Consider the following 20,471-nt stretch of genomic DNA (forward strand, 5'->3'; position numbering starts at 1 on the left):
GCCCAAAAACTCTGCCCAGTTCTTGGAAACAGCCTATGCTTTGACTCATCAAATCTGATACAGTATTCCTGCAATGCAAGACCTGATGCAATGACTATTTACACAGGCACCAGATTAAGAGGCACTGATACCCTTTGGACATTTATCCCATTAAAATAAAATTAAACAGCTTGAGCAAATTCAAAATACGCATCAATATACTGAATGCTTTTATCCAGAAGGTTTTAGATTTATACAATCACTTCAAGATCCAGCACAGGGTTCACCCTAGGCTAGTAGCCCAGATTCTCAGCTCCCCCCCCCTTTTTAAAGCAAGTCACTAGCCCCCCTAGAAAGGAGGTTATGGGGCAAAATGTGCAGGAATCTTCTAAGTGATTTCTGTGAAACGAGTGAGCGTGATGTGGCCATCTTGTATATTTTTCCTGGTACTGTTCTTAAAACAGCAACAACATTTGAATGTATGTGTATGGTTGTCTGGCTAATTTTATGTTACGCCATTCCCCACGACAGCTATTTTGTATTATGCCAAGTCTAGTGACATCCATTTTTTGTTATGAAACATGTCCCCATGACAGCCATTTTGCGATTGGTGCCCTTAGCACTCTCTCAAAAATTGAAACACTTCCACTGGTTCAAAAAGGTTGGCAACCCCATTCTAGAAGCCTAAGCCTAAAATATGTTGATGAAACAAAAAAAATTCCTTCCAGTAGCACCTTAAAGACCAACTAAGTTAGTTCTTTATGGTAACAAGTTCTTGGTATGAGCTTTCGTGTGCATGCACACTTCTTCAGATACGTAACTGGAAATATGTTGATGAGTTTACGAGTAACTTCAAATAGTTAACGACTACATTTACAGACCTATTTGATTCAGATTTACTCATAAGCCCAAATTCAACAGGACTTAACCATCAGGATTGCTGGTTTAATTGCTCCACATTAGCAAGCCAATGTAATAAGGATAAATGGTAATGAAAACTTTTGTCAAATGGGCAATGACAGTTGTTTGACTGTCTTCTTTGTGACAATTTACCTTCAGATTTAAACAGCAATATGAGGGCACATGCTTTGCATTGAAAAGGTCCCACGTTTAATATCTGATATCTCCAATAGGCATGGGAGATTCTTGTCTGAAATATTGGGAGAGCCACTCCCAACACAATACTGGGTTAGACAAATCAATGATCTGGCTCAGAATGAGGCAGCTTCTGTCTGTCTGTCAGTTGCCTGATCCACATGTCACTTCAAAACCAGGGGTGGGGAACATGGGTCAAATCCTTGTGGGCCAAAGTTGATGGGTGGGCAGGGCTGTTTGTACAACATCACAGTGCCATCAGGTGATGGTCACCAGGAGTTCAATGCAGCCTGGGTGTCATTTTGGACTCGCAGCTGTCCATGGAGGTGCAGGTCAATTCTGTGTCCAGGGCAGCTGTTTACCAGCTCCATCTGGAATGCAGGCTGAGACCCTATCTGCCTGAGGACTGTCTCGCCAGAGTGGTGCATGCTCTAGTTATCTATTGCTTGGACTACTGAAATGCACTCTATGTGGGGCTACCTTTGAAGGTGACCCAGAAACTACAACTAATCCAGAAAGCGGCAGCTAGACTGGTGACTGGGAGTGGCTGCCGAGACCACATAACATCGGACTTGAAAGACCTACATTGGCTCCCAGTACGTTTCCGGGCACAATTCAAAGTGTTGGTGCTGACATTTAAAGCCCTAACAGCCTCGGCCCAGTATACCTGAAGGAGCGTCTTCATCCCCATCGTTCTGCCCGGACACTGAGGTCCAGTGCCGAGGGCCTTCTGGTGGTTCCCTTGCTGTGAGAAGCCAAGTTACAGGGAACCAGGCAGTGGGCCTTCTCGGTAGTGGCACCCGCCCTGTGGAACACCCTCCCACCAGATGTCAAAGAGAAAAACAACTACCAAACTTTTAGAAGACATCTGAAGGCAGCCCTGTTTAGGGAAGCTTTTAATGTTTGACAGACTACAGTTGTACCTCGGTTACATACGCTTCAGGTTACATACACTTCAGGGTACAGACTCCGCTAACCCAGAAATAGTACCCTGGGTTAAGAACTTTGCTTCAGGATGAGAACAGAAATCGTGCTCCGGTGGCATGGTGGCAGCAGGAGGCCCCATTTAGGTGGTGCTTTAGGTTAAGAACAGTTTCAGGTTAAGAACAGACCTCCGGAATGGATTAAGTATTTAACCCGAGGTACCGCTGTATTGTATTTTAATATTTTGTGGCTGGGGAAACCCAGCCAGATGTGCAGGGTAGTATTATTATTATTATTATTATTATTATTATTATTATTATTATTAATGCGCCACAAAGGGCTTGCAAAGAGCATCACTGATCAACAGGCCTGATGGTTGGCGTTGTCTGCCTTGGGAGACAATGAAGGCGTGTGCCTTTGGGGGTGAAGTCAAACGGCTGGTGCAGTTCCAGACAACCATACACAAGACATAAGGCTAAGCCAAAAGTAGGAGATGAACACTACAACCACAATTTCAGCAACATGTACTGTCAAATTTAAATAATAGTTTAACAGTGCAAACCAGGCCATGGGAACAAATTCACAACCATGTTTTTGGCATGTTTATGGAGGGTTGTGGGGCACCTTAGGAGAATGAGCGAGTTTGGAGGGCAAACATTTTGGGTGACACATTTTTTTTTTGTTGGGGGGGGGGGAGAGAGAGAGAGAGAGAGAGAGAGAGAGAGAGAGAGAGAAGGAATTCACTGCTTCTGGCTATGAGATGCCTGGAGTAGTTTTTCCTTTTATATACCGTATTTTTCGCACCATAGGGCGCACCGGACCATAGGGCGCACCCATTTTTTTGGGGGGAAATAAAGGGAAAAAAATTATTTCCCCCCCCCAGGCGCGGGGCTGGGGCGGGGGAAGCTCGAGCTGCAAGCCGTGGGAGCACTCCCGCTGCTTGTGGAGAGGTCCGCGAAGCCTGGGTGCGCTGAGCTCAGCACGCGCAGGCTTCGGCATGCTGGCAACTCTCCGCAAGGAGCCGGACCGCTCCGGCTCCTTGCGGAGAGGTCCGCGAAGCCTGGGCGCGCTGAGCTCAGCGCGCGCAGGCTTCGCCATGCTGGCAACTCTCCGCAAGGAGCCGGAGCGCTCCGGCTCCTTGCGGAGAGGTCCGCGAAGCCTGGGCGCGCTGAGCTCAGCGCGCGCAGGCTTTGCCATGCTGGCAACTCTCCACAAGGAGCCGGAGCGCTCCGGCTCCTTGCGGAGAGGTCCGCGAAGCCTGGGCGCGCTGAGCTCAGCGCGCGCAGGCTTCGCCATGCTGGCAACTCTCCGCAAGGAGCCGGAGCGCTCCGGCTCCTTGCGGAGAGGTCCGCGAAGCCTGGGCGCGCTGAGCTCAGCGCGCGCAGGCTTCGCCATGCTGGCAACTCTCCGCAAGGAGCCGGAGCGCTCCGGCTCCTTGCGGAGAGGTCCGCGAAGCCTGGGCGCGCTGAGCTCAGCGCGCGCAGGCTTCGCCATGCTGGCAACTCTCCGCAAGGAGCCGGAGCGCTCCGGCTCCTTGCGGAGAGGTCCGCGAAGCCTGGGCGCGCTGAGCTCAGCGCGCGCAGGCTTCGGCATGCTGGCAACTCTCCGCAAGGAGCCGGAGTGCTCCCGCTCCTTGCGAAGAGGTCCGCGAAGCCTGGAGAGCGTGAGGGGTCGGTGCGCACCGACCCCTCTCACTCTCCAGGCTTCAGCGAAAGCCTGCATTCGCACCATAGGACGCACACACATTTCCCCTTCATTTTTGGAGGGGAAAAAGTGCGTCCTATGGTGCGAAAAATACGGTACTTAAAAAGTTATGCTGCTATTGTTCCTGGGCTGAGAGATCAGCTTTATGGTTCCCTTCTCACTTCTTTGCCATACAGTTCATTTTTCAAAGCTGTAACGCTGATTATTTATCAACAAAGCTTTGAGCTGCAACTTGGTTTTTTAAAAGTACTCAAGGAAACACTAAAATTGTCCCCATTTTATGTAAGCAGGAAAGTCTTTACCTGAAAGCAAAGCACTTTCCCTCTTCACTTGGAAGTCCCTGATATTCTCTTCCCCACCTTCACCAACAGACACAAATTATGTAAGGTGAGAAAGGAGGCTTTGTCCTGCCGTAGCTACACGTGAGACTTATTTGTTAAGTAAAAAAGGTGAATAAGGGGCAGTTTCAGAAAAGTTTATAAAATTATGCAGTGTAGAGAAAAACAGACAGAAAAGTCAGTTAGTCAGTCTCTCTCTCTCTCTCTCTCTCTCTCTCTCTCTCTCTCTCTCTCTCTCTCTCATATAGTACTAAAATTCAAGGGCATCCAATGAAACTTACTAAAAGGAGATTCAATACAAACAGGATCATTTGGTCTGATGTAGCAGGGTTGCTTTTGTATTTTTAATACCCCCTTTAACATGCTCTTTAACATTATCTAATGTAACCAAGTCATCCCACTAGCATGATCCAACGATTCACATGTTTGTCCCTGCTTTTGTTCTCATCCTAGCAAAGAAACCAATTTATCTGTATCCGCCCTTTAAGAATTTGATGGCCTTGGTTTTCAGAGATGGAGAAAATTCAAGGCTGAGAATGTAAGCAAGCATCCTAAGACGGTGTGCTTTGAGGGTTTCTTCATAAGTACTTGTGCTACACAGAATCTGGATGTCAAGGCAGTTTTACTTCCATTGAAGTAAATATAGCAGACACCAATGCTGTATTACTTTAGATGCCTGGGAACTATTTTTAATTTAGTAGGTCTACCCAGACATATAATTTAATTAGGTAATGTTTTATAAAAGTTTTGTTGCTTTTATTTGTATTGTTGATAATTGTTTTATTATGTACACCGTGTAGGATTTATTTTTGATTAAGCGGTCTATAGGATTTTCTAAATAAAATAAAATGCAAGGACTCTGAATAAATAAAGTTTGTGATGAGGAGAGAACCCAGAACAGGATTTGTGGTGATTGTATGCAGTTTCTATAGGACTCTTCATAAAACCTACAGCTTCATAATCCCTACTTCATCTCTTTGTGGTAGCAGCAGTCTCTCTCCCCCTTGTGGCACCTAGAACAGTTTCACACAAGATCATTCCATACATAGTTCTTTAATGTGTGTACAAATGTCTATTTCACAAGCAGACATAAGCAATAAGTTGCAATAAGCCATCTAGTATACTCAGACTTCTGTCCATTTGTTACACATTAGTGTTTACAGCTTTCCTACATGGAAATACTTTCAAGGTAGGAAAATAGTCTTGCATGAAACAGCATCTGGATCCATCCTTGTATTTGCCTGCCCATCAATTCAAGTTTTCCCTCCTTCCTTATCAAAGCATGTGACACCACACATACTACAAGCAGAATTACTAAAATAAATAAATACAAGTTTTACATTCAGCCTGTCCTTAGAACCTGAATTGCCTAGAGCACAGCAAACTCAGCTTCGTGTTCATGATTGTTGGAGATAAACTTCTGCTCATACTAACCAGCACAGAGTGCATTAAGCTCTATTTTCAAGCACCTTATATTTCACCTCACCTGTAATGTTGTGTAGAAAAACCCTCAGAGCCACTTCTTACTCCCTCCCTTTCCCACCCCACATTCATACAGGTTAGTTTCCTTAGGTGCGCAACAGGAAATGCCGACAGAAGCAGAAAGGCATGGGACCTTGTTCTCCTCAAAGGATTTCCCCCCTTTCGAAGTGTCCAGGGGACAGCAGAAGGCAGGGAAATCTTGCAAGCAGGCAAGAGAACCTACCTGAATGTTTTTTTCACAGTCTGTTTGCTGGTGGAGGGAGAGCTCACTTTCTAGAACAAATTTCTTCCCACACTTGTCGCAGATCTGCATGCGCCTGTGAGTGACGTTCATGTGCTTCTCCAGATACCAGCGTGTGTTAAACACCCTGGGGCACTTCTCACAGGTCAAAGTCTCCTTTTCTTCACACTTTGATTTCTGCACAGGTGCCTTGGGCTCCTTTGCAGCTTTCTTCTTACGCTTGGGGGGCTCAACGCTCTTTCTACGGCCCCTTGTAGTTCTGGAAGTAGGGGAAGTTGTGGCGGCTGCAGCAGATGCAGCTCTCCTTGTCCTCCTTTGTGCAACACTATCTTTCTCCTCTCTTTGCTCTTTTTTCTTCTGCCTCTCATTCTCCTCCTCATCATTACTGTCTTCAGTGGCCTCTTCCTCCCCACTGTCACCCTCCTCTTCCTCACTGCTGGTCTTAAGAACAGCAGTTTCTTTGGATTGGGAGGGGACCCCCTTCTCCCCTTTTGAAACATTTAATGTTTGGTTGTTAAGGTTTACCTCTACTATTATCTGCTCCCTTTTGTAAGTCACTTCATCTTCCTCCTCGTCCTCCTGCAAGTCGTCAGAGTTCTCCCTGTCTTCTTTCACGGCTCGGACCTCTCCTACTGTTCTGTCCTCCTTGAAATATGGCTGTTCCTCTCTTTCATGGAGATGTGGTTTACTTGCTTTTGGGTCCACCAATACGGAGTAAGGACTCCCAGACTCCCTTTTGTAGACTTTGGTGGACAAATCAAGTTCCTGGCTGGCACCATGGTAGAAAGTGGGTGGCACTTGAGCTCTGTCCTCTTGCGCCATCCCTGCTACATGTGTGCTGCAGTTTTTAGCCATCTGCTGGCAAGAGCTGGCTGTTTCATTCATGGGGGCTCCCGATTCATTGAGCACCTTGTATTCCAGAATACCAAGGAAGTAACTCCTCTGGAGCAAGATGAATTGTCGGAGAGAACTAACACATGACTGCCTTGGGGAAGCAGAGCACCAAAGCACCCCGTGCAGGTCATGGAACTCTGGCTTTACAGCACGAGGAAATCGGCAGCAGTTCACAGGAAGAAAGCTGCCGCTCAACAGCTGAACATCTTGTCTAGAAAAGAAGGAGAAAATTAAGTCAGTGGCTTAAACATAACTAAAAGAACTTATCCCTGTGAAATCATTGGCTGCCTAACCTAAACAGAGTACAGGATTTGCCACACAAGTTGTTAAACATTCTTATTAATAATGGCTTATTCATCTTATTGCTGGGGGTTGGGGTGGGGAATTAATTCTACTGCTGGAAAATATGCAGCTTTCATCTGATCCTCAGAGCAGAGGAAGGTCCTGAAACACAGTTCCAAATAAATGGCCTCATCTAATTGAAAGATGGCACATAACAAAAAATAGTTTATCCAAGGTCAGTCACCAGCACTGGCATTCGTCCATTTAACATCATTATTAACATACTTCCCTATTCTTATGTTCAACACTACAACAGAATTAATGTGCTGCACAATTAAAACTTCATTCAATTGGTACAGTAAAATACTTCTCAAATTTAATTAAAAATAATAATAATCACACATTTATTCACACACAATTGAAAACTCTTGCACGCACTAGTCCACCCACCCATCAGTTTTGCCAGAAACAAATTATGAGCCCCCCAGGTAACCAATTAAGTTGTATGGTTCCTATGTGTCTGCAGGTACACATTCAAAAGACATAGATTGTAAGGTAGCATGGAACTTGGCATTCCCTGTCCTTGGCTTTTATTTTTTTAGATGATTCTAGACCAAGGGTCGGCAACCTAAGGTCCATGGGCCATAAGCGGCCCATGGACCCCCACCGCCCACTCGGTCAGCTCCCGTGCACTGCCTTCTGCAAAGCTGGGCAGCTTCCCATTGGCTGCTGGAAGCTCCTGCAGCCAATGGGAAGCTGCGCATGCCTCCTCCGCACTGGAAATAGCGTTTGGGCATTCGTGCGTGCACACTCTCGCCCACTGCAGCATCTGCGGAACTATAAACTGGCCCAAGGCACAATAACTTTGCCAACCCCTGTTCTAGACCCTACAGCTGTGACATGCATCTTAAAAACTCATGGAAAGTGCCTAGTGAAAAAGCTTCTCGTGTTCCTAGTTCACATCAGGAGTGGTTACCTGTCTATAGCACAATACTGTCTACTCTGACTAGCAGCAGCTCCAAGCAGTCTTGGACACAGGTCTTCTCCACTCAATCCTCTTTACTAGAGATGCCAGGAAATGAACCTGGGGCCTTTTGCACGCAGAACATGTGCTCAACCACTGAGGTACAGTCTAACTCAGAAGCCAGAGAGGATAGGAATTTCAGGGGTGGAGTATTTCATCATAATCATCATCTATACCCCGCCCATCTAGCTGGGTTTCCCCAGCCACTCTGTGCAGCTCCCAACAGAATATTAATGATAATAAAAAAGCGATAAAACATCGAACATTAAAAACTTCCCTAAAACAGGGCTGCCTTCAGATGTCTTCTAAAAGTCAGATAGTTGCTTATTTCCTTGACATCTGATGGGAGGGCATTTCACAGGGCAGGTGCCACTACCAAGAAGGCCCTCTGCCTGGTTGCCTGTAGCTTCACTTCTCACAGTGAGGGAACCGCCAGAAGACCCTCGGATCTGGACCTCAGTGTCTGGGCTGTCATGTGCACTATATAGCTCCTTTCCTATTCTGCTAGGAGGACAGATAAATTGTACACACACTTCCTTGATTTACACAATTTATTCAGGCTTCACTATTTGGATTTTCTTATTTAAAAGATTTTATGCTACCTTTCCAAAGTTCCCCCAAAACAACTAAGACTCCCACTTATAAAAATCAACAATGTTGCTTATAGGGGTTTTTCTGTTTTGTTTTTCTTAAAACAACAACCAAACACTATAAAATCAAACAATCAAAAACTCAGAAACAACCAAGGGCAGGAAAACAGTGTCGGGGGGGGGGGAGCAGTCAGTTTTCAAAGGCCAACAGTTTTGCCTGCCTTTGAAAAGCCAACAGGGAGGTAATTGTACAACATCTCTTGGGAGTGAGCTGCACAGCATCAAGGCTGCTATGGAAGAAACCCTGCTGTGGAGTCAGCTCATGCTGGAACACATTTCCTAAGATAGTTAGGACCAATCTGTTTAGGGCTTTAACAGCAAAAATAAGCTCTTCTGAACTGAACCTGGAATGAATGGATACTTCAAAACGGGTCAATATCAGACCACACATAGAGGCTTCTGCATTCTGCACTAGAAGTTTTCAAGTCATTGTCAAAGGCAGCTCCATGTAGAACACAATACTCTATTCTTGGAGGCAACCAATGTATGGATAACCATGGTCAGGTTTCTATTTTCCAGCAACAGGCATAGTCAGTATATCAGCCAAAGCCGATACAAGGCACTCCAGGTCATAGCCAACAGCTAGGAATTAAAGAACAACACTGAGTCCAGCAACAAACGTAAGTTACAAACTTGGTTTTTACAGCAAAGTTGACCCTATTCAAAAAAGGCATTTCTTCAACCAGTCTACTGAGTTATCATCAGCTATCTTATCTGAATTTATTTAAATTCTTACATCTGTATTTAATCCACCACTGATGACACACATGTATTCTAGAACTAGGGTGTCTTGCCTGGGTTTGATGAAAAGTAGTAGTTTTTTGTGCAGCAAGGTGTCTAAGACAGTGGATTTATAACTGTGGAATAAGGCATATATACCAGACACATGTTGGACTGATCTGCTTTCAGCAGTTACATAACTATTTCAAACGTCGAAGGTGCACACTTGCTACATAGTTTTCAGAATACATTTAGTCCCTAAGGACATGCCTCCTACAGTGTCTTTTAGGTGCAGTCACTTTTTCCATGCTGCAGGGAAGCACAGCAAAGCAAGAACTCAAATGGCAGAACCAATAAAAAAGAATTGTCCACCTGCCGGGGGGTGGGGTGGGGTGGTGTTCTGGCCAGTGCGCACCAAAAAAAAAAAAGGAAAAATAGGCTCCAGTTTGCTACTGCCATGCCTTCCCTTCAAAAGCTGAAACATTAAAAAGACTCTTACATATCAAGTAACTTTCTTGACAGCATGTAAATGTACAAACAGTTTAGGTTTTTGCCTTTTAACAGCAAACCGTACTACAAGATACTGTGATCAATTGCTCCCTTCTAGGTCAGTTTCCATGCAGCTTCATAGTTGCATGTACTTTGTGTGTCCAAATAAAACCCCATAGATTAATTATGCAAATAGCATAGGCATACATTATGTCAGGGGTCAGCAAACTTTTTCAGCAGGGGACCGGTCCACTGTTCCTCAGACTTTGTGGGGGAAACTGAACGAATTCCTATGCCCCACAAATAACCCAGAGATGAATTTTAAATAAAAGAACACATTCTACTCATGTAAAAACACGCTGATTACAGTACTGTCCACGGGCTGGATTTAGAAGGCGATTGGGCCGGATCTGGCCCGCAGGCCTTCGTTTGCCTACCCATGGTCTAGAAACTATGTTCTACCAGCAGTTTCCATTTGTGATTCCCCCCCCCCTAAAGAAACTGGTTTAGCAAGACAATCAAGCGACTGCCTGTTGCCCTAAAACTGCAGCATTAGACTGGGGTAGGGGGAGGGGGAAAGAGGAGGACTGCTGAATGGATCTAACAGCAAACAAATTCCTAAAGTCAACTGTTACATTTTCAACATTCTCTTTACCCTGTTCCAACTATATAAAAATAAAACATTTTTATACCACCTTTCAATTATATTCCAGGATGGCTTACAGAAAAGAACAAAACAACTGAAAAGAGAAATACAAACATACAATAACAGCGTTCGAAACTCCCATTGTTCTAGGTGCATTTTGCCACTGGGAATTTCATTAGCTCAAGCAATTTCTGAGCTCTGGGCACAGTCCTGCGACTAAGATTTCAGATTAAAACTGCTGCTGCTGACGGCATGGGAGGAGAAATTCCTGCTTGCTTGACTTTCAAGAAATCACTGCAGCGTCAGGAAGCTGGCCTCACAGAAAGGCGGTGTTTTGAGGGGAGGGCAGGGAAAGCATGGCTTTTTTTTTTTGCAGTCTTCAGATGAGGACCAGACCATGTGAAAATTGAACATACCATTTTAGAGGCAGTTCATTCATTTCCCAACTTTGTATTCTTATTATTAAAAAAGTGTGCCTCAACATTCCGTTGTGACACCCATAACCTAGGTTTAAGATGCCATTTAGCTCCTAACTTTCATACCTCAGTTTCTAACACAGTACAATCAGCAAAAAGTCACAAAATCATAAAAGTAGCGTAAAACAGTAAAGGAGGATTAAAAGGATTCAAAATGAATCTAAAAAGCTTGGGAAAATAAACAAAAGTCTTAGCCTGGTGCCCAGTGGACAATAATATAGGTGCCAGACAAATCTCTCTGGGGAAAGTACTCCACAACTAGCATATGACCACCAAGAACATCCTGTGATCACATTTAACATATCTGGGTTGCTTTAGGGTTCAATAACAGCCACACAAGGAGCTGTAGGGAGAGGACTAAGGAGGGAGAGATCAGGACTGCAGGATACAACTTTCCCTTCACATTAAGTTCCCAATGAAAATGGCCTCTCCCAGGTTTCTGATGTGCAATAGCAGCTGACCCTGAATATACACACATCACTACTATTTAACAAAAAATACAGATACATTAACTGTGAACATGAATTTAACACTGTGCCTACTTTGGTCCACGGTCTCTCACAAGAAAAACTTGAACAACTGTTTATTTCACATGACTGTTGTGAAGATAAGCATAAAACAGATGACACCTTAAATAGTGCCGCATCTTCTGTAATTATTTTTCTGTTGTCTGCACTACAGCATTTGGAGAACCTGTTTGTGCTTGGGTGAATGTCTGCTGAACTCCAAATACTTCCTGCAGAATACAAGTAAGAAACAATCTTTTAAGGCAAAAAGAAGGGAGGTTGTGATGCCACTAGTCAACAGAACATGCTTCGTTTGCTTATCCAAAACCCTGAAGGTTCAACAACTAAAAGTTGCAATTAGAACCATGAGGGGTGTGTGGGTGTGGGTGTGTTTGAAATGCCTAGGACTGGGTGCAGATTATTTTCAGTGCCAATATCACATTGTGAGCAATCTTATGGAACTACATGCTAGTGGTGGAAAGGACCAGAAACACTCATGGATGGTGAGGAGTATGGCTAGGCCTAAGTGGAGTCCCAAGGGCTAGACAGAGAGACCTGAAAGGCAACTTTTGATCTGCAGACTAGAGGTTCCCCACTCCTGACCTAGGATATATTTCAGGGGGGGAAAGTGATGAACCTGTAGGAAGCAGAGACTTAAAAGAAGTTGAAGCACTGGGAAAGGAAGCTGAGACCAACATTCACTCATGCAGATGCAGTCTCTCCTCACCCAGATGCAGTCTCTCTCAGCTATACAGTGGTACTTTGGTTCTCGAACAGCATAGTTCACGAACAAGTTAGAACCCAAATGTAGCAAACCCAGAAGTGAACGTTCTGGTTCTCAAATTTTTTTTGGAAGTCAAATGTGTCCTGAGCTTTTGTTTTTAGTGTTGTGCTTCTGTTTCTAGAGAGATTACACTGATTGGGGAGGTGAGGAGAAGTGTCCCGGCAGTTCTGGTTCTCAAATTTTTTTTGGAAGTCAAATGTGTCCTGAGCTTTTGTTTTTAGTGTTGTGCTTCTGTTTCTAGAGAGATTACACTGATTGGGGAGGTGAGGAGAAGTGTCCCGGCAGCGCTCTACAGCCCAGCTGCTTTGACGAGAGATCGAGATCAAAAGATTGCGCTGATTGGGGGGTGGGGAGAAGTGTTTTAGGGGTAGTTTTTCAACAGCCTGGAACAGATTAATCCGTTTTGCATTACTTTCTATGGGAAAGCACGCCTTGGTTTTGGAATGGACTCCCGGAACAGATTAAATTTGAGAACCAAGGTACCACTGTATTTCAACGCACATTTTAAGGAGGCATTGCTAATGTAGCTACAAGGAACAGTTACACCTGAATAGGGTAAAACAGAAAGGAGGCAAGGGCCTGATGGAAAGGTATAGAGGAGGTGCCTGACAGATGAGAGGGGGGAAAGCAGGGGCTAGAAGCCAGAAATAAGTCTCTAGGAAAGTCAGCTGCGAAAGTTATTGGGGCTCTCACTTACCCCAAAATAGCTGCTTCTTCCACATATTTGGCCACATTTCCATACACATTCCCTGCCATCTGATGGGCAGGAGCAAATCCAAGTTGAGGTTAAGTGGCAGGGAAGGTAATAAAAGGTGTTTGGGGAACCACCACCCTTTCATTTGGAAGCTCCCCAAGTACCCTTCACTCTGAGAACTGCAGAAAGGAATTAAAACAGTACAGTACTCTGCTTTCGAAGAAAAGGGAAAATGATTGTAACAATTGTCAGCCATTGCACCAGTTCCCAACTATCAACTCCTTGCATGCCTAGAAAAACAATGTATGCAAATAAAGGGGCACTGAGGTCTCAGACAATGGTAAGAACTGGTACAATAGCAGCCACTGTCACAAGAATACCACTCCCCCTGTTCCTTGAAGAAAGTAATAGCAGAAGTCAAGCAGAAAGAGTCAGACTCCTAAGATAAGAGAATAGAGAACAAGGAACAGTGAAAGGCAAGATAAAGGCAACAAAGAAAACAGAAGATGAGGCAAAACTGGATGAGATGGGCAGATAGGACCAAGTCATCACCCAGGTACTGCTCATCAGTATGGTCTCCTTTCCATTCTTTTTGCAGTCAAGTTGTGTATACCTCATGGAAAATATAAGATGAAGAATCTATGTAAGCTAAGCTCATGTCACATCAAACCAAACCCAGTTCCACCGTTTTACAAATTCATTTCCAGTCACGCATCAAAATATTTTTAAAGAATGAATTACAGATCTAACACATGAAATAGCTCAAAGTGATACAATCATTTAAAAAACTGGTTTTAATATATTCCCCCTAATGCATTTGAATGTTCTACAGCTGTGCCAAGCAGAGCAGGCCTGTGATTTTCCTGCTAAAATGGAGGGTGCAATGACATTCATATTAAAGCAACTGTATAGAAAAGGAATATTTAAAACAAGTCTAATATACTGTTCCATGAAGGACCCACAATATCCTAATAAAAATCTATCAGGCGGGTGATAAAACATTTAAACCAGATCTCAGCAAATGCTTTATACAAAAGATTAGAGTAGAACAGGGACAGAAAACAGGTTGCGAAGAAACAATGCTTACTATAGTTACGCTTTTTATTATAAACTGACATTCTTGACCAAGGCTGCATATACACCATGCCTTTAGAGCACATTCACTCAAAGAACCATGTGAACTGTAGTTTTGCAGGTGCTGAGGAACTGTAGCTCCGTGAAGACCAAACTTCCAGGATATTTTTTTAGCACGGAGGGCGGGGGTGGGAATGTGCTCTGAGTGTGCTTCAAATGTATGGTGTGTACACAGCCCAAGTATACATTAAAGGAAATTAAAGGAAACAAATCTCAGTCGCTGTTCATTAATTAATCGTTCAGTGTTATAAGAATGAGCTGTGTTGATCTGCTACATGTGCTCTCTCTCTCCCTTCTTCACACATGAAGGAAGAAAAATGAAAGCTTGTGTATCAGCAAACTGATTTATTCAAAACCAAAAGTGAAAGCTTTCAATCTTCTACCCTAATAGCACTGTGTTCCTCACTATAAAAGCATGGAATGCCACACTGGAATAATAGATGAAAAAGGTAGTATATGAATCTGAATGTATTGAAGACATGACAAATTTCAGTAAGTCAGTTTTGAACTAAAGTTCAAAAAGATGAAAATCCATCTACAGTGATTAATAAATAGACCAAAGTAACACAAAAACCTGAAATCCTATCCGTGCATTGAAATGAACATGTACAGAGATGACATGTGTAAGGGGGAGTGGCAAATTCCCCTCCAATCCATTCTTGCCTGCTCCACGCCTAACCTTCCCATACTGAGCAGGAAAGCCTGAGAGAGGCTTCAGTCTGAACCTTAAAAGAATTGTTAGCACACAGAACATTTTACTAAGCTGCTATCATGTTTCCATGAACCATCTCTCCAAGCATAAGAGTTCAGTTTCTTGAGACTCTCATCTTTCATGGAAAAAGCAAGTTCTGAGCCCTTGGGGTTGCATAAATATGCTTGAAATATGGCTGACATTGTAGAAGCCAGAAGGATGGCTGAATGAGGTATCTAGTGGCTGGATGTGGGGTTTCACCTTTTTACCTCTCCATGGCTAACAGAAAGAAAATTATGGAAAATAATAATTGCTGTGTATGTATAATTTTAACAGGCTGCAGAGTCCAGCTTTTTCCTAATGTCATATAATATTCTATTGATTTTTCTCCCATTTCTAAAAATGCATTGCTTGATAAAAATTTGTAACACAATACCAGACAAATCAAGCAATTTCAAAGTTATTATTTTTTCAGGTGATTTTCCCAAGGAACCATAAATTTCTACTTACAGTCTATTTGTAAATTGGGAAGAGGGGAAGTTATTTTTTGTGTTGAAAATAAGTTGTGTGCGTTTCAAAAATAAGTGTCAGCACTTCAACAATTAATTCAACACTTAACTGACAGCTGCTAGGATGACTATTTGTTTTCACCCCAACTGAGAAATGAATTGATTCTTCTGCCCCATCTAAGTATAACATGAATGGCTGCGTGCACACAAATGCAGTGAGAGAATGCACACCTGGAAAATAATAGGGTCATAACCATATATGTAAAGGGACGCGGGTGGCTCTGTGGTTTAACCCTAGGACTTGCCAATCAGAAGGTTGGCTGTTCGAATCCCCGTGATGGGGTGAGCTCCCGTTGCTCGGTCTCTACTCCTGCCAACCTAGCAGTTCGAAAGCACGTCAAAGTGCAAGTAGATAAATAGGTACCGCTCCAGCGGGAAGGTAAACGGCGTTTCCATGTGCTGCTCTGGTTCGCCAGAAGCGGCTTAGTCATGCTGGCCACATGACCCAGAAGCTGTACGCCAGCTCCCTCGGCCAATAAAGCGAGATGAGCGCCGCAACCCCAGAGTCGGCCATGACTGGACCTAATGGTCAGGGGTCCCTTTACCTTTACCTAAAGTGGGCAGTAGCAGAACAGGGTGGAGATGCCAGGCAAAACTGGAAGTCTGATAGGAGTTGAAATGGAAGGTGAATGTGCTTGAGTGCACAACAAATGATGGGTTGTTTAAATCATCAAGAGCATGTTTCTCATTTTCAAATGCACAGATTTTCCAAACAAGCATGGATACCAACAACTAATACTATACCAGCTAAAAGACAGCCTAAAATTCAACAGAACCTTTCACAATGAGGAGCTCTGATCGTATGTAAGAGCCTTTACATGATCATAGGAACAAACCATCTAGTAAAGCAGAGCTTTCCGAACTGTGTGTCATGACACGTTAGTGTGTCGGCTGCAGTGTTTAGGTGTGTTGTGTGAATGCTCCCTGCGCTCCTCCCAGGACTGGAATGTGGTTAGTTTAACCTCTGGTTTGCTAGTAAAACTGAATTACTGTGTCGCGAAATGATGCATGTCTAAAAAGTGTGTCACCAACATGAAAAGTTTGTAAAGATCTGTAGTAAAGTATCTTAAACTTAAAGCCGTCATGACTATTAGTCGTATCCTCCATTATCTCTTCCAAAATTTACTTAAGCTAGTGGCTGTTAACGCATCTAGTAGCAGCAAACTTTATCAATTAATTTCCTTGAATATCATGACCATTCAAGTTCTGGTAATGAGACAGTTACCAACCTTTCTTCAGATCACACAAAATTTTATAAACCTCTTTTCATGCCCTGCAGATGTATCCTTCTTTTATCGAGAAGATGTTTCAGCCCATTGATAATTTTGATTTCCCTTTCTTGAAACCTTTCCAGCTCTACAATACCCTCATGAAGACTGGGCACCCAAACTATTCACAGTACAGTATTTTAAGTGTGGTCATACAAGGATTACAAACATTGAAATACTACAGGAGTACCAGGCTGCCCATATGGGCTTTGAAGGCAAACCAGGTAGCTTACACCATGGGCACCTCATGGAGCCTAAAGCTTAGCAATAACTTGGAACCAACACAAATACAACAATAACAGGTAACGTATTATTTAGGGTGCTATATATAATGATCAACCTCAGAAATGAGATCTCTTTCCTCAGAGTTCTTTTTATGCACAGAAAACTGGTTTCATTTAATCTGTTAGCAGTCATGATTAAATAAATAAAATATAAACTACTGTATAGACTTAAGCATTTGCTTGTAAACAGTTCAGATTTCACTTCAATTTGCCACTATTTGATTGTTACAAAACTACCATTGATATTGATATATTGTTACAAAACTACCACTGATACCATTGATATTATTATTATTATTAACAAAAATCTATTTTTAATCCATCCTGATATAAGCTTATGAATGAATAGGACAGGAGTGCCCAGATTTTTTTAACGAGGGCCAGATTTGATGAAGAGAACGTGCGTGAGGGCCGAACAAAGTTGTTGAGCTTTTTTAAGGATTGCAGTTGTTGAGCACACTAGAATCTGCACACTAGAAAGAGGGGAAGTGGGAGATGATGCAAAGGCAAGAAAAGTTCTTGCCAGTCCCTAGTTGTTTAATCTCCAAACTAAAAAAATACACACTATCAATAATTTATAGTATTTATGTCAGCTGTAAATAAACTACATTTTGGTTCTGTTTATGAATCACTTTCCATAAAACATCTAGAAGTGATTGCACAGTAAAATAATTGATAAGCTTCAGCCCTATGACGACTGGAGTTTTAAAAAGTTTGTGAAGTATCATTATCACCCTACTTGTAAGTTAAAAAGGACCGTCTTAACTGGCACCAGTAAATAATGTAAGGAATGACTAATGGAATAGAGAATGAGATTCCTCAAGGTGCTAGCATGATTTTGAGCCAGTTCACAAGATCCTTGTCTTTTTTACTAATCATGTAAACCTTGGGTCTGCTGCAGAAAAGAAGACAAGGGACGCATTAACTCAACAGCAACACAGAATCACAGAATTGTAGCTATCATTTTTATTTTGAATGTTAGGCACCTTGAGCAATATTCAGTTGGAAAGGTGGGATATAGATATTCTTAATAAATAAATAAGAATAGTAACTATTCTGTGCCTTCTGCTGATCCAATGTTTCTCTAGGTTAGAGACATGAGATACAAAACAATGCACAGTTAAAGTCAATAAAATCTGCATGCTGCAGCGTATTCATTGCTTTTATAAGCTACTTTGACTTCTACAATTCCGTCGCATGCTATCAAGATGAACTCATCATAATGTAGCACACATTAATTTTGCACAGGAGTCAACAAACGCTAGCATAATGTTGGCTGTAAATAGTATTGCCAGAGTGAATGCAGAGGACACGTCAACTGACAGGCCAGTCACAAATCAACACAAGCTGCTATTCAATTCTTGAAATAATCACATATACACCACAGCCAGTCCTGGAACAATTAAGGACACCCTAGGGAGGGAGGAGAGGAGAGGAGAGGAGAGGAGAGGAGAGAAGACAAGACAAGAGGAATGACACTCAGCATATCATGGAAATTTAATACACAGAACCATCCCCTGTATCTCATTTTAAACCACTGTTTTATGCAATCCATGTACCTCAACAGAAACTAAAATGAAGCGCAAATACAACACTACAGCAGAATTAATGGAAAACATTATCTCAAATCACTACAGTCTGAATATGGACACTGCCAAAACTTCCCCAGGACCAAAAGTTGAACACAGTCCTGTTGAAAACAACCCCGGGCATACACACTGTACTATCTGTTACCCTAGGAGTGTCTGAGTGTTATCAGCATGCCTAATAACACAAGCACATACACAGCCTCCCAGCACTTGCACCATCAAGTAATCCCACCGTATTCCAGATCTAGAAGAAACACTAGAAAAAAGTTTTTCATCCCATCCCTACCTGTCCTGATTGAAGTAGCCACAATCTACCAAGTACAATCCTATTTCACCCCAGCTCATGAATGCTTCTGCTAAGGCAGCAGTTATATGGAGAGGAAATCTTTCTAGCACTTTATTTTTTGGTGGAAAAGTTTCCATTTCATAAGTTGATTAGTATAAGTGAATGGATACCAACTGCAAATACAATATTAGGCAAGTGTGGCTGTTTCAAAGATTTAGCTTTGTTTCCTCAAAGTGTTGTTGTTTTTTTTAATAAAAAAGGCTAAAATAGAAAATTCTATTTGCGACACAAATTTGCAAAAGTTTCCTAGGCAAATTAGGCTATTATTATTTTTAAACCCCACATGCCTTTACAGAAGGCATTTCAGTAAATACAAGTCACCCTCAAAGAACCAATGTACACTCAAACTTTCGGAAGGATTATTTTAGATGACAAGGTATTACAGCAAGTGCAGCCTTTCTTCCCCTCTCATTGCTCAAACTGAAGCAGCTACAATGCAGTCAGTACAATTATTCCCTGGGCCAGTATGCTAGGAAATAAGCACTTACCACAGGTGCAGCAGCTGAAATATCTAGTGCCAACATCCAGATGCTGGCATAATTTTCTGCTAATTCTGGATTATCCCCCTATCATTGCTCCCCCCCCCCATACATCCACGACACAGAAAACAGCTGCTACCCCAAAGACTTTTATTTTACAGTGGTACCTCTGGTTAAGAACTTAATTCGTTCTGGAGGTCCGTTCTTAACCTGAAACTGTTCTTACCCTCAGGTACCACTTTAGCTAATGGGGCCTCTCGCTGCGCCTCAGCGCGATTTCTGTTCTCATCCTGAGGTAAAGTTCTTAACCCAAGGTACTACTTTCGGGTTAGCGGAGTCTGTAACCTGAAGTGTTTGTAACCAGAGGTACCACTGTACTTCCATTTCTCCCAAGGCAGCACACTACCTACCAGTGTTAGAAACTCTCATATATAAGCTTGGTTTCAAATGACTCCTTAAACCAAAGTTTAAGGAGTCATTTGGAACCTAGCTTATATATGAGCGTTTAAGGAATGTCTCCTTAAACCAAGGTTTAAGGAGACATTCCTTAAACTGAATATCTACTTGCCGTTTCGGGGCAAGATAGCTCTAAAGTCTTAATTTGGACTGACTGTGATTGATTCTCAGTTAAGCATCTGGCTAGTTCAACCTTGAGCAAGGTTAAAAGCTTTGAGAACTTAAGAAAAGTCCCTTGGTCCAGGGACAGTCTACATACAGTGGTACCTCGCAAGACGAATGCCTCGCAAGACAAAAAACTCGCTAGACGAAAGGTTTTTCCGTTTTCGATTTGCCTCGCAAGACGAATTTCCCCTATGGGCTTGCTTCGCAAGACGAAAACGTCTCGCGACGTCTAAAAACAAAGACATGTTTTGTTTATAAAGTTAATTTATTTTCCCTTCAGTTTTTGAACTGCTCTTTACAGTATGTGTGACTTTAAAGAGCAGTTAATAAACTGTTGTTGTACCAAATTTGGCTTTGTTTAGACCTTTTTTGACCATAGGAACGCATTAATTGATTTTCAATGCATTCCTATGGGATTTCGTGCTTCGCAAGACGAAAAATTCGCTAGACGACAAAAATTGCGGAACGAATTAATTTCGTCTTGCGGGGCACCACTGTATATGCTGGACTCTTCCTACCTTTTTTTCCTTAATGGTGACACAGACCATTCATAACAGAAGAA

General features: G+C 42.8%; 1 protein-coding gene across 2 annotated transcripts in view; it reads right to left on the reverse strand.

Annotated features, from left to right (window-relative positions):
* ZNF652 (zinc finger protein 652) overlaps window positions 1-20,471 on the reverse strand; it is a 38,237-nt gene that overhangs the window by 10,481 nt on the left and 7,285 nt on the right. For both annotated transcript variants that reach the window (XM_081884063.1, XM_081884062.1), the window contains exon 2: window positions 5,746-6,868. In XM_081884063.1, the coding sequence (XP_081740189.1) occupies window positions 5,746-6,648 (903 nt within the window). In that variant the 5' untranslated portion in view covers window positions 6,649-6,868. The remainder of the gene's footprint in view (window positions 1-5,745; window positions 6,869-20,471) is intronic.

This window comes from Podarcis melisellensis (genome assembly GCF_964234715.1).
Source record: "Podarcis melisellensis genome assembly, chromosome: 13".
Taxonomy (NCBI): Eukaryota; Metazoa; Chordata; class Lepidosauria; order Squamata; family Lacertidae; genus Podarcis; species Podarcis melisellensis.